Source organism: Dryas octopetala, chromosome 4 (assembly GCF_963921425.1).
Source record: "Dryas octopetala chromosome 4, drDryOcto1.1, whole genome shotgun sequence".
NCBI classification, from domain to species: Eukaryota; Viridiplantae; Streptophyta; class Magnoliopsida; order Rosales; family Rosaceae; genus Dryas; species Dryas octopetala.
Genome location: NC_141369.1, coordinates 11370074 through 11383565, shown reverse-complemented (window position 1 = coordinate 11383565; position 13492 = coordinate 11370074). Strand labels below are relative to the sequence as shown.

The window sequence follows — 13492 nt, the reverse complement described above, 5'->3', positions numbered from 1 at the left end:
CCAGACAGAGACATAAATGGAGGAAGGGAGGTGGTCGGTGAGGGAGGGGGAGAGAGGGAGTTAGGTGGTCGGGTTGTGTATGGTTTTTTTTTTTTTTTGTCAGAGTTGATGGAGCTGTGTTGCATTGAGAAATGTAATTTTTAAATTTTAGAAGAATGTAGAAGGAAAAAAGAGAAAAAAGATGTGCAAAAAGAAAAAAAAAAAGTGTGTAAATAGCAGCACTCTATTTTAAACTCTTTAAAATGGTTAAGGTGAATTTCAATTTGGTCTATTAACTATAAAAAGTGTCAATTTGGTTTACAAACTGTTTAAGTTGTACCAAAGCAGTACAAACGTTAACTTCTATCGAAAAATTTAACAGAATTTGGTCATGTGCATAATAAGTGACCACATTTTTAGGGGCATTTTAGTTTGTTCATCACATTTTCATGTGACCAATACCATTAATTTTCTGATGAAAGTTAACATTTGTACTGTTTTGGTACAACTTAAAAACTTTATAGATTAAATTGATATTTTTTATAATTAATGAACTAAATTAAAAAATAGTGTAAAGTTCGTAGACCAATTTTGTATTTAATCCAGAAAATAAAACTTGAGAAATAGTGTGTAATGTTAGCCAACGCCTTGATTACTTTTAAGAAACTCCGAGAAGAGTCTGGGCTGAGAGTAAGGGCTTCACTCTTCAGTTGCAGAGAGCAGGGTCGGGCAGCCATTTCTAGGGTTTAAGGTTTTGGTGGAAAAAGAAGGAAGGAGAAGATGGGTTTTGGAATGCAGCCGTACGGAATACAATCAATGCTGAAGGAGGGGCACAAGCACCTCTCTGGTTTGGACGAAGCGGTGATCAAGAACATCGATGCCTGCAAGCAACTTTCCACCATCACTCGCACTTCTCTGGGTCCGAATGGTATCGCTTTTCTTACTCTCAAAGTCACAGTCTTTCTGCAACAGTTGAATCAGATTTCTATAACAGTCAGAACCCATTTGCAAGTAGTAGTTTTATTTGTTTATTTCTTAGTTTTTTGTTGTTTACTCACTACTTAGGTATGAATAAGATGGTAATCAATCATTTGGACAAGCTTTTTGTCACAAATGATGCTGCCACCATTGTCAATGAGCTTGAGGTTCAGCATCCTGCTGCCAAGCTTTTGGTTTTGGCAGCCAAGGCTCAACAGGAGGAGATTGGTGATGGGGCTAATTTGACCATTTCCTTTGCTGGGGAGCTCCTGCAAAATGCAGAGGAGCTCATCAGAATGGGCCTGCATCCAAGTGAGATCATTAGTGGATACACTAAAGCTATTAAAAAGGTTTGTCAATGCTTTGCTCACTGTTTTGGGTTATTAGATTTATTCTATCTGATTTTTGTTTTTTGTTTTTTTTTGTTTTGGTTTTTGAATATTTCAGACAATTGAAATCTTAGATGAACTGGTTGAGGAAGGTTCTGAGAATATGGATGTGCGCAAGAAAGAACAAGTGGTTTCCAGGATGAGAGGTGCAGTTGCCAGCAAGCAATTCGGACAAGAAGATATCTTAGCCTCACTAGTTGCCGATGTAATTATAACTTGCATACCCTTATTTATTATTGACTAATTTCTATGTCAGCTACTCTGCCTATTTACAAGAAAACAAAGGAAGAGTATGTCACTATTTATAAACAGGTTCTAAGTGTAACTCTTTTATTGGACAATGTAGTCATGTATACAAGTTTGCCCGAAGAACCCAGAAAGCTTTAATGTGGACAATGTACGTGTTGCAAAAATCGTGGGTGGGGGTTTGCATAATTGTACAGTAGTTCGAGGCATGGTGTTGAAAAGTGATGCCTTGGGGAGTATAAAGCAAATGGAGAAGGCCAAGGTTAGCACTCTTTTACATATATATATTCACTTTTGCATAACGTATATAATTATATGTGTGTGTGCGTGCGCATGTTCCATTAAATGAATTGTTGTGTTTGTTCAGGGTCTATTATAAACTTTGACAGATTTACTAATTTGAGTTGTCATTTTAGCAACGTTTTGTGAGTATTCATGATTGTTTTAGCTCTGAGTTGTACTTTGATTGTTTTAGAAGTGCTTTAATGTTTCATTTCTAGATTGTTGAATTGTAAAGATAGATTGGATTAGGTGACCTAAAATTGTTGTTAATATTATGTGTGTGTTTGTGTTTTTGAACTACTGAGATAAAAAATATTTACTAACTTTGTGGTCCTGGTTGCTAAACTTCAAATGCGCTTCTATTGTAGTTTATAATCTTTATACTAGGTCATACTTGTTTTTTATTGTGCAATCCCATTGCTATTTTTTATTATAAAACCTTATAACCTTTTTATATGGTATAAATGTGTGGTTGAAGAGTTTGGGTTGCTCAGCTTGTAACTTCGGCTATATATTTTCAGGTTGCTGTGTTTGCTGGTGGTGTTGATACCTCTGCAACTGAGACCAAAGGAACTGTCCTAATTCATACTGCTGAACAGGTACTTGTTGAAGAGGAAGATTCTTTCTGCATTGCAGTTATTTTTGAGAAGTCTTTTATAATAATCCTGATTATCTAGATGTCACTCCCTCCCTTTCTCTGTCTCTGTCTCTGTCTCTCTCTGTGCGTGTGTGTTTGTGCTTTAATATGCTTGCCTTCAGGTCTGTAGCACTTGAGTTGGTTGTGAGTCAAGCGTATTAGAATTGCAGCTGAGTGTTACTTCTGTGCTGATGGTTGGCAAAAATATTCTCTTTGTGTTTCTTGTTGGAGAACTTGTAGTTTTGGAAAAATAATATATCTAGAGTTGTAAAAGCAATAGAACAATAACATTTAATTGTTGCTGATAATGCTTTATTCGGTAGAGAATCAACTGTTCTGGTCCCCTAAACATAGTTTTTAGTTTAACCATGATACTAAAACCTGTGTACTTACAAATGAGGATGGTTAAGTACCAACCAAATCCATTGAAGTCTCATTGTTTCTGATTGAAATTATTGTAAACTCTAGACCCCTTGGAATGCAATTATGCAGTAGGATCTGTATATAGTTGTTCGTTTTATTTGATTCTTGAACATGTCATTGGTACACATGTACATTTATATATATATATATATATATAAATGTATTTGCACATCCATATGTAGGAGACTGATTTTTCTTGTTAAAGACACTGTTAGGCTGACATGGGTTCTTAAACGCTGATGAGAAGCCCTTATGTATAAGCAAGCCTCTTTATGTAGGCGACATTCAACGAACATCTTAGATCCTGCAGATTACAAGGAATTGTGGCAGTGGAACTATATTCTGCAAACAAGCTATTTTAAAGTCATCGATTTTTATGCATCGACTTTTGATTATTATTTTATTTATTTAGTTTTTATATCAGGAAGTTGATTCTTGGTAACATATTGGATGGGTTTAAAATTCTCAGGTTTTTATGTCATGATTTATTTATATTGTATTGTAAACTGTTTTGTACTTTTCCTTTTCTAGGCATTGGCAGTATACTGATGTCTATTACTGTAGTCCTGGAATATGAAAGTTGTCTGTAAATTAATATTTTGATATTCTTTCTTGCTTTGCTTGGATATAGGAATTGCCTTTGCCTATCTGATTCCATTATTTATCTGCAAAATTCGATCTTATGTTGTTGATCTGTCACTAAAAATGTCTTATAATAAGTGTTTTCTTGGCATATTGTAGCTACAAAATTATGCAAAAACTGAAGAAGCTAAAATTGAGGAGCTCATCAAAGCAGTTGCTGACTCAGGTGCTAAAGTAATTGTCAGTGGAGCTGCAGTTGGAGAGATGGCACTACATTTCTGTGAACGTTACAAGTAAGTGTCAATTTCTAATGTCTTGTTTTATTTTTTATTTTTTACAATCCTTCTCCTACGTGATGTATGCATCTATGTTCTAATGTTGTACTTGTAGCATAATTTGAGACTGATGACTTTAGATAGACACTTCAATATTTAACACTCATTTTAAAGTTATTTTGGTCTCTTTAGAGATCCTTGAGCTATTCTATTGTTTTAATTGTTAAGTTCTTGATTCCAGGCTCATGGTGCTGAAAATCAGTTCAAAATTTGAATTGAGACGGTTTTGCCGTACAACGGGTGCTGTTGCAATGGTAATTTTGCTAGAGTTTGATGCTATATGAAAGCCTTATTGAATGGTTCTAATATACTTTGTATTTTTGCAACAGTTGAAGCTTAGCCAGCCTAACCCAGATGATCTGGGATATGTTGACTCTGTCTCAGTTGAGGAAATTGCTGGTGTTAGGGTATGCTGTAGGTGTTTTCTTTGACAGTATTTTGTCTATAAATTTGCTTATTCTTGGCGGCTTTGTGTTTTTTCTTTTCACTTGTTAATATGTCCACTGATTTATTATGTAGGTAACTGTTGTGAAGAACGAAGAAGGTGGTAACTCTGTATCCACTGTGGTCCTACGGGGAAGTACTGATAGTATATTAGATGACCTTGAAAGAGCAGTTGATGATGGAGTGAACACTTACAAGGTAACGTATGTGGGTCATTTGGCATTTGTGTTCTTGTTAGGCTGGTTTTGTTTTACCTCTGCAATCATTGTTAGCATATGATTCTCTGGAACTTTTAAAATAATGTTTTAATCAGTTACCCAATCCACTGACTCTAATATCTTGCTTTCTTTATGCATTTCATTGTCAGGCTATGTGCAGGGATAGCCGAATTGTTCCTGGAGCTGCAGCAACTGAAATTGAGTTAGCCAGGAGAGTAAAGGAATTCTCTTTTAAAGAAACAGGGTAAATTGTCTCTGCCTTTTTTATTTATTTTAGGTGTGCACCACTCCTAGAGATTTTTAGTGATTCTATGAAAACTTTTTTGTATAATCAGGTGCAAAGATGACCAATGATCACCAACAGTGGTGGAAATGGCCATGTAATGTTCTGTGTAACAGAGTGAAGTCATACTTTATATTTTATTGAAAATGCGCGATGGGGGCACAATCCAAGTATGCAAGATGCTTACAAATATAAGATTGTATCCCATTAACTTCCCAAAACTTCAGTGTCTCATAAAAAAACTTCCTAGAACTTCAGTAATCTTTTGAAGAGCGACATGGGTATTACAACCTAACCAGACAGCAACACCAGTTGTTACATTTTTAAATACAAATCAAAGTTATGTAATACGTAAAGGAAATTTTTCCTAGCAACAAGAAAAGAAGAAAGAAATGAACAGATATATCATGAATATTACGTGTCTGGAAAAGCGTGGTTGAGATAAGGTAATAAATAGTAGTAGATGGTGTGAATTTGATATGAATCAATTAGAGTTCTTTTAGATGAATCTGGAATTTTCACTCTCATAACGTGCTCATATGTTGTCCTTGAAAGCATAAAGAATGTGGAGGTCTACACCAACTATCGGACCTTGATTTTTATTTTTATTTTCTGATTATTAGTACGATAACCTACTAAAGATACAATGATTTGCAGATTGGAGCAGTATGCTATAGCAAAGTTTGCCGAAAGTTTTGAGATGGTGCCTAAAACTCTGGCCGAGAATGCTGGGCTTAATGCAATGGAGATCATATCTTCTCTATATGCTGAACATGCATCTGGAAATGCCAAAGTTGGCATCGACTTGGAGGAAGGCCTTTGCAAAGATGTGTCAACTGTAAATGTTTGGGATCTCTACATAACTAAGTAAGCTTTTATTTGTCCTATAACAGTTATGCTTTTATGTAAAACTTTTCATTGCATTGTATGTTTTTACAATTTACAACTGTGATGTTTGATCCCTTTTTGGTCGTTTTGATAGCCATTAGTTCAGAGAGATGATGTTTCAATATGGCTAATTGGCCTTTGCTCACCATGAGAACCAGTCATCGAGTTGTTTTTTCTTCATTCATTCCATTTGCATAAATAGCTATAGCGATGTATCCATTTTGAAAGCTTTATTTATCTTTTTATTTATTTCTGTATTTTAAAATGTTATCTTTTAGCTATAGCCAGTATTTTTTAAAATGTTTATACGAATACTGTGGATGGTTTATCATTAAGGATTCTCAGTATGAGCTTCAGCTATATGAAAGGATCAATAGTATGTTGGAAAATAGTGAAGATTCATTAGGTTATTTTATTGGATATTTTATTAATTGTAGATAGTTCTTTTTCATTGATTTATTGGAATCATTATGTTGTATTTGGTCAAGAAGTTCTTTCGAATGAGATATAGGCATTAATTCTTTGTTGGCTGCATATTACAGGTTCTTTGCTCTCAAGTATGCTGCTGATGCTGCCTGCACTGTACTACGTGTAGATCAGGTACTAACCATTGGTCAATGGTTTTCTGAGTTTTAAGTCCCTAATTGCATCTTTCAGGCCATAGGGGAAAAATGAAATAGTGACTACATCTGGTTTAGTTTGTTGAGGAGTTATGGATTAGTTTGTTATTTTTCTTTATTATTTTTTATAATGTTACTTCTCTTTTTTTCTCATCTTTCTTTTTTCTATTTGTGAGCTTCTTTATCAGTAAGCACACACTCACAGCACACACGCACAAACTCCTTTCTAACTCAAAAGCATGGAAGCAAATGTAGATATTTTTACTTTTCAAAAAGCATATTTTTTAATGTGACTTTTAGGAAATGTCGAATTTATTTAATAAATATGGCATCAGAGCAGAAGGCTTGATAGAAAATTGAGAAAATTGTTATATGCTGGGTTGATAGGTTTTCTGGTTGGCTAAATGATTTAATTCTCTCATAATTAGTTTTATGTTTTCAAAATGAATGTGTTATTTCGTTGTCTTGGTTTAACTTCACTATTTGAAAAGGGTTTAATAAGTTCTCACTGAAAAGCTTGAGTTCTTGGCTTAGCAGGTCCACAAGGCTTTTTTTAATTTATTTTTATAAACAATTGAACAGTGAAGGGGGTTTATTTTGAAAATGTACAAGAAAGGATGGACTTATGGGTTTCACCTGTATTGCTGTTATATCATCTGTTAGGGATGCCCACTTTATTACAACTGAGTGCATAAGTTCGAGGTTGCTTTTCAAAGATTTGGCTCTCGATGATTAAGCACTTACTATTAGAAAATTAATAAATAAAATTAAGATTACAAAATACATGAAAGCTGCTTTGATGATTAGTATCAATTAAGCGTCAACAATCATTTATCTAATTACAAGCATGTTTGATGTTCAATATCATCTTTTATCATAAAGTTTGTTGACAATGCTTTGACTGTGTTGCAGATTATAATGGCAAAACCAGCAGGTGGCCCAAACCCAAGGAGTGCTCAGCCTGCAGGGATGGACGAGGACTAATTTTGTGTGTGGCAATTGACTATATTGCTTGTATTGCTCCAAGTTAGGCATCTTTTGTTTTCTTCAGATACAAAAGGCAACAATTTTGTTTATAGTTAAAAGAAATTAATTGCAAATCATGCTTTGTAAATGTCACTTTTCTGTGACAATGATCATGTGATCTGCCCTTGTTGGGCTGTAGGTTTGAATTGGAAAGATGATTGGGTGCTTGAGCTGTGTTTAGTGAAAGCTGAGTTCTCTTTTCTATCTTTTTTGGCCCTTCCTCTTTTCAACATTTAGCTATGAATGCCATGAATTATTCTAGTTGGTAGTAGCATAATTCTGCTGGTGGCTAAGTTGGATTTAACAGCTGTTTGTTTGGTTTTTCTGCCCCTTACTAAATTTCTCAGCCCCTTGAACATGAGGTGCTTTATTTGGTTGAAACTGATTGAGCCTTTCGTGGTCGTGTTGATTTTTTTTTTTGTCTGTGTTATACTGTGAATCATGCTACAATATTCCAACCATTTAGAACTGAAAGAAGTCCCAACTTACTAAAAATGCATGGTTTGGCTGCCAGGTCCTATGGACTTGTGAAGTTGCATGTGGGTTCTTGTGCATAATTATGGAGAGGATTAATACTTGACATGCTTTCACTAAATAATTCATCGAGTGGGAAGGTACTTGATTATTTTACCCAATACATGATGGCTGCTTTCTTTTGGGGGAAGCTTCACTGATGGGTAGGATGCTTTTCTTGGATTTACTAAATTACTAGTGGATGAGGTGTAAGGATTACAAGTCAATGTGTGGTCTTAAAAGTGTTAGTGACTTTCCAAAATTTCCATGCTTTTCCCTACCCCAGATAACATGGTGTTGGGTAAATTCATGGCTCAGAACATAGGTACAGTAATAGGTTTTTCGCATTTAAGAAGTCATTCCTCATTATGAGTAAATCGTAGTTTGACACGTGTCATGGATAATTTATTTAAGATAAAAGAAATAAAATTTAGGCATAAATTTAATTTAGACACATAACTATATAAGCTATTTCAACGGGGTTCATGAACTTTAAAATATTTCTAATATCTACCTGATCTATTATCTAAATTGAAAAATGAATTTTTGTCCATTGATTCGTTGAGAGATCAATTAAATGACAGCTTGGCTTTTGCTGACCGGAATTACTTGGCGATGTGGCACTATCTCATCAAACATTTCCCGCCAAATGAGCGACACATGCCCACAATTTAATAATAATAGAGAGAGAGAGAGAGAGTTTGTGGGCTCGTGTCAGGGGTTAGGTGGACCCGTGTCGCTTATTTCCCGCCAAATGAGCGACATGGGTCCACCTAACCCCTGACATGGGTCCACAAACTCATCATCTCTTTCTCGCTCGTTGAATACAAGTGAGGGATTTATATTCGAATTTAGGGGAAAACGTGATGTTTTTGGGAGACTAAATGGTCAGGAGAGCGTTCGACGAGCAGGAAAGAGATGATAGGTGTGTGGGCTCGTGTCAAGTGGACATGTGTTGCTCATTTGGCGGGAAATGTATGCTGAGTTGGTGCTACGTTGCCAATTAAACCCCGTTAGTAAAAGCCAAGCTGACATTTAACTAATCTCTTAATAAATTGATGGACGAAATTTCATTTTTCAATTTACATAATAAATCAGGTGTATATTTGAAATATTTGAAAGTTCGTGGATCCCGTTGAAATAGCATATATAGTTATGTGTCTAAATTGAATTTATACCTAAAATTTATGTACATGTGTCATGTGTGTGATTTAATTTATTGCTAAGGAATGACTCCTTGCATGTAAGAAGCCGATCATTTTCAAAATATAGTAATAGGTTTGAGGGAAACTAAGATCCTAGTGGAATTCTAGTTATGGATGCTAAGATATGTGTTTTTTTTTTTTGGCCAAACTAAGATATGTGTTTTAACTGATATTTGATGGGTTGAAAGTTGGCCAAAAAAAAAAAAATCTTTGAACTTTGAGCAGATAGGCGCAGGAGAAACAGTGGCAAAGTAGCAGCATACATAAGTCCAAAACATATATCCAAACAAAACAGTTGTGCAAATAAGGATGAGCCTAGCAAACTAGTGACCAGTGTGTGTGGAAGCTGTTAAAAACTTCTTCATTCTCTCCTCCCTCATGGCTTCTCTTCTTTCCTTCTCTCTCCCCAATTCAAAGCTGATAAGAGCTTCATCATCATCATCATCATCATCATCAGTATCATCATCTGCTGCTTCTGCAACAACAATCCTCTCTGTTCCAGAGACCCTCAGTGACAGATTTGGCAGAAAAGGAATCAAGTTCTTGGACTCTGACAACAACACTCCAATTGTTGAGCTCACAGTCAGAAATGGCAGCTCATTGAGGCTCCAAATACCCAATGCTCATGTGACTTCATACAAGCCAAAGGTGTATTGGAAGGATGATGGGTTTGAAGAGGTTCTTTACACCATTCCAGGTGATAGGACAGATTCTGATAAAGCCAAAGGGGGAATTGGTTTGGTGTTGAATGATGCATCAGAAACAGGTTCTAAAGGGTCACTTCTTTCCACTTCTGAATGGACAGTAAAGGATGCTGATTCGGATGCCATTGATGCTCTACAGGTATTGTTTAATTCCATGTTCTTTACTCTCCAGGAGCCATTTGAAACAATAATGCTAGAGAAGACACTGAAGAAGCTTTTTCTAAATTTTTGTTACTATTAAGGTAGGCGACTTGTTAGTATATTAATTGTTGAGGCAGTCAAAATATATGCTGTACAAAGATCAAACCAGAGAGCCTCTTACAATTTGCACACAGCAAAAAACAACTCAGGCATTGTTGGAGCCTCTGTATTGTAATTGCAGTGATTTGAACCGTCTTTTTTTTAAGTCTACATTTCAGAATTATTTTTACAAAAAATTAAACAAATTGAAAATCATTTTGTTATTTAATTGTGATCAAATAAGCAAATAATCAATAATCCTTAAAAAATAAATAGAAGATCAATTGACACTGAACTGATCAATGATGGTAATCAAATGAGTTAACGGTTTTTGATTTAGCTGATTTTTTTTAATGAATGGTTCTCAAGACAAACTTAAAAAATTAGACGGTTTGGATCATTAGTTAACTTCAAATTTGCGTATTGTTCAGTTAAAAGCGGGCCAATTCATTTAAAACAATTCACTTGAGGATAAATTTATGGCTTCCCTCATTTTTCCCATTCATTTGGTGCTTTGTTAATGCAGGTTGAGTTAAGCAGCACTAGTGGAACACTTGATATAACCTATGTTGTCACACTATACCCAGTAAGCATGGCAACGGCTGTTATAGTGAAAAACAAAGGCCGCAAGCCTGTGACTATGAACAATGCAATTCTCAGCCATTTCAAGTTCAAAAGACGAAGTGGGGCAGCAATCCAAGGTCTCAGGGGCTGCAGTTACTGTGCACACCCTCCACTATCTTCTCCTTTTGAAATTCTATCTCCTGCTGAAACAATGAAGGCTGATGACTCTTCTGGGTGGTTCTCTTTTGGGTCTCAGCCTCAAGAAAAACCAGGCTCTTGGTCTCAGCAAGATGTGCCTTACACCATTTTGAAACACAAGCTCAGCAGAGTTTATGCTGCACCTCCTCAAGAGAGACTCAAGGCAGTTTATTACACCCCACCTTCAAAATATGAAACACTTGATCAGGTAACCATTTGTTAAAGTATTCTACTTCTATGAGTTCTAATCAACAAAAACACATGGAATAGGTATGGTAATCAAATTGGTAATCTACATGGTATATGCTGGTAATTTACTAAGATGTAGTAGTTGATGTGTGAATATTAAAACTATGAATCAAATTGAAGTAATCAGTGGATGTATGTGTAATTTTTGAAATTTCAGAAGGTGTATGTGTTATTTTTAAAACTCTAAGAGTAGATGTGAAAAAACGATAAACTTCAAAAGTGTAAATGTAAATAACTCGATTTATTGCTTGCCCATTAATTTCAGGGACGTGAGCTCTTCTTCAGGGTGATAAGGATGGGATTTGAGGATATCTACTTATCGAGCCCTGGTTCCTTCTCTAAAAAATATGGCAAAGAGTATTTTATATGCACTGGCCCTGCTTCAATGTTGGTACCTGTGGTTGTGAAACCGAATGAGGAATGGAGAGGAGCACAAGTCATTGAGCACGATAATTTGTAGTAAATCTTCCAAAATAAAATTCTTTCTTATTTTTTTTGCCATTTTCTTTTAATTCTAAATAAATATCTCTAGAGCACGATTTTTTTTTTTTCTTCTACTAATTGAATCACCTGCTACGTAGGCATGTGACATCAAACATTTTTCTAGCACAATGAATTTATGTATGTATGATGTATATAGTTTGTTCTGTAATATCTTTTCCATATCCTACATAGATGATAAGAAAACTTTGTATGCGTCAGTGGCAGATTTATTAACCTTTTTCATGGGTGCGAGATGAAGAAGTTTTTAAAGAGTCACATTTGTTGTACTATTACTTCCCCGATTAAAAACTTAGTTGTCTCTTTGATGCATTTTATCAAATACACTGCCCTCAATTCTAAAGGGTAGAATAAAACATTTAGTCAATTAGACGGAATCCCTTCACATATATTTTTTCTAATAAAAATACAGATTATATATTTTTTTTTTTGGATTTACCTCTTTGATTAGTTGCCAACTCATCAAATTTTCATATTAAGATTTAATGAGCAAGCCTTATCAAAAAACTATAATTATAGACTTCCTAAACTATCCTTATACATAGTTGACGTTTTATAATGGCTTAATTATCGATTTACCACCCAAAACTATAACTCATTCTCACTTTACCACTTGAAAGTTTTTTTGTCCCAGATTACCACTTGTAACTTACATCCGTGTCCCATTTTATCTTGTTCCGTCAACAATTCCGTTAATACTGACGATCTGGCCGTTAATGCTGACAATCTGATCGTTAATGCTGACGTGGCGCGCTAGATGTGCGCCACGAGTCACATCTTTTTTTATTTTTCGCATTTTTTTATTTTTATAAACTTTGAAAATTAATTAAAAATAGCTCCGAGCTTAGAAAAATACACAAAAAATTCCTACTGACTTGTCTTGACTAGTACTAATTTACTATGGGGTCAAAATGCCAATTTTCCCTCTAAAAATTTCCAAAAAATTTGGAAAGTCTAAATTTATTTCTAGAAAATTAAAATACTCTAAACTCTTTAGAAATTCATAGAATAATCTCCCGAACTCCAAAAAAATATGAGGTCTGCACCGTTAGTCTTCTAAAAACTAACAATACCTTTCTCGTGAAAACTTGCTACCCAAAAGACCTCTCGGTCTTAGAGGAAAATAAAATTCCCTATAAAATAAATTCTAGAAAAATTCTAGAATTTTTGTAAAGTCTCAAAATAATTCTCTAAAACAGGCTTTTGGTAATTTTTCAAAATATTTTTGAGAATTTGTCCAAGAGTTTACGAAAATTCTAGAATTTTTTTCTAGAATTTATTTAATAAAGGAAAATTTATTTTAATTTTTTAGAAATAAATTTAGACTTTCTAATTTTTTTGGAAATTTTTAGAGGGAAAATTGGTAATTTAACCTTATAGTAAATTAGTGCTAGTCAAGACGAGTCTGTAGAAATTTTTCGTGTATTTTTCTGAGTTCGGAGCTATTTTTAAAGTTTATAAAAATAAAAAAATGCGAAAAATAAAAAAAGATGTGACACGTGGCACACATCTAGCACGCCACGTCAGCATTAACGGCCAGATCGTCAGCATTAACGGAATTGTTGACGGAACAAGGTAAAATGGGACACGGATGTAAGTTACAGGTGGGAATCTGGGACAAAAAAACTTTCAGGTGGTAAAGTGGGAATGAGTTACAGTTTTGGGTGGTAAATTGATAATTAAGCCTTTTATAATTAGTAATAACATTTTGTTTTTGCTTTTATTTTTATTTGAATTATTGCTAGCTAGTATCAATTTCAAAAAAAATAAAAAATAAAAAAAATTAGTGGAAACTCTTGAGTAGAGGATTCTCCTTCTCTCTATGCGGAGTTGTGGACAAGGTTTATAATTGCTAATCCAAAATAGTAGAAGAATCTTGTCATCCCTTCATCCCTCCCTTCATCCTTCCCTCGGCCATTCTTTCATGCCTGACTAGTCTTCTTCTCCTACTTCAAGCTCAACAACCTCTAGTCCAAAATATTAGTCCC

At 34.8% G+C, this 13492-nt stretch overlaps 2 protein-coding genes across 3 annotated transcripts; both read left to right on the top strand.

The window, feature by feature from the left end:
- The first annotated feature begins 631 nt into the window (after positions 1 to 631).
- LOC147286789 (T-complex protein 1 subunit theta) lies at positions 632 to 7534 on the top strand. Of its 2 annotated transcripts, XM_086240273.1 has the most exons (13): positions 632 to 907; positions 1045 to 1307; positions 1405 to 1551; positions 1693 to 1854; positions 2396 to 2473; positions 3676 to 3809; positions 4033 to 4105; positions 4181 to 4258; positions 4371 to 4493; positions 4663 to 4757; positions 5454 to 5663; positions 6227 to 6284; positions 7217 to 7534. In XM_086240273.1, the coding sequence occupies exons 1-13, from the start codon at positions 760 to 762 to the stop codon at positions 7286 to 7288; spliced, it is 1641 nt and encodes a 546-aa protein (XP_086096399.1). In that variant the 5' UTR covers positions 632 to 759; the 3' UTR covers positions 7289 to 7534. The 2 variants fall into 2 exon arrangements, with proteins under 2 accessions (XP_086096399.1, XP_086096400.1); XM_086240274.1 differs by lacking the exons at positions 6227 to 6284; positions 7217 to 7534 and adding an exon at positions 4849 to 4893 and having other exon boundaries at positions 5454 to 5595.
- Positions 7535 to 9362: 1828 nt separating this feature from the next.
- PNSB2 (NDH-dependent cyclic electron flow 1) lies at positions 9363 to 11655 on the top strand. Its single transcript, XM_086241528.1, has 3 exons — positions 9363 to 9891; positions 10519 to 10962; positions 11269 to 11655. The coding sequence occupies exons 1-3, from the start codon at positions 9427 to 9429 to the stop codon at positions 11461 to 11463; spliced, it is 1104 nt and encodes a 367-aa protein (XP_086097654.1). The 5' UTR covers positions 9363 to 9426; the 3' UTR covers positions 11464 to 11655.
- The last annotated feature ends 1837 nt before the right edge of the window (positions 11656 to 13492 follow it).

Bases quoted from the DNA above. Each gene is read 5' to 3' on its own strand.
- PNSB2 (XM_086241528.1), top strand. From the start codon at position 9,427: ATGGCTTCTCTTCTTTCCTTCTCTCTCCCCAATTCAAAGCTGATAAGA. The intron at 9,892-10,518 runs GTATTGTTTAAT...TTGTTAATGCAG, and splicing joins ATGCCATTGATGCTCTACAG to GTTGAGTTAAGCAGCACTAG. The intron at 10,963-11,268 runs GTAACCATTTGT...CATTAATTTCAG, and splicing joins AATATGAAACACTTGATCAG to GGACGTGAGCTCTTCTTCAG.
- LOC147286789 (XM_086240273.1), top strand. From the start codon at position 760: ATGGGTTTTGGAATGCAGCCGTACGGAATACAATCAATGCTGAAGGAG. The intron at 1,308-1,404 runs GTTTGTCAATGC...TGAATATTTCAG, and splicing joins ACACTAAAGCTATTAAAAAG to ACAATTGAAATCTTAGATGA. The intron at 6,285-7,216 runs GTACTAACCATT...ACTGTGTTGCAG, and splicing joins CTGTACTACGTGTAGATCAG to ATTATAATGGCAAAACCAGC.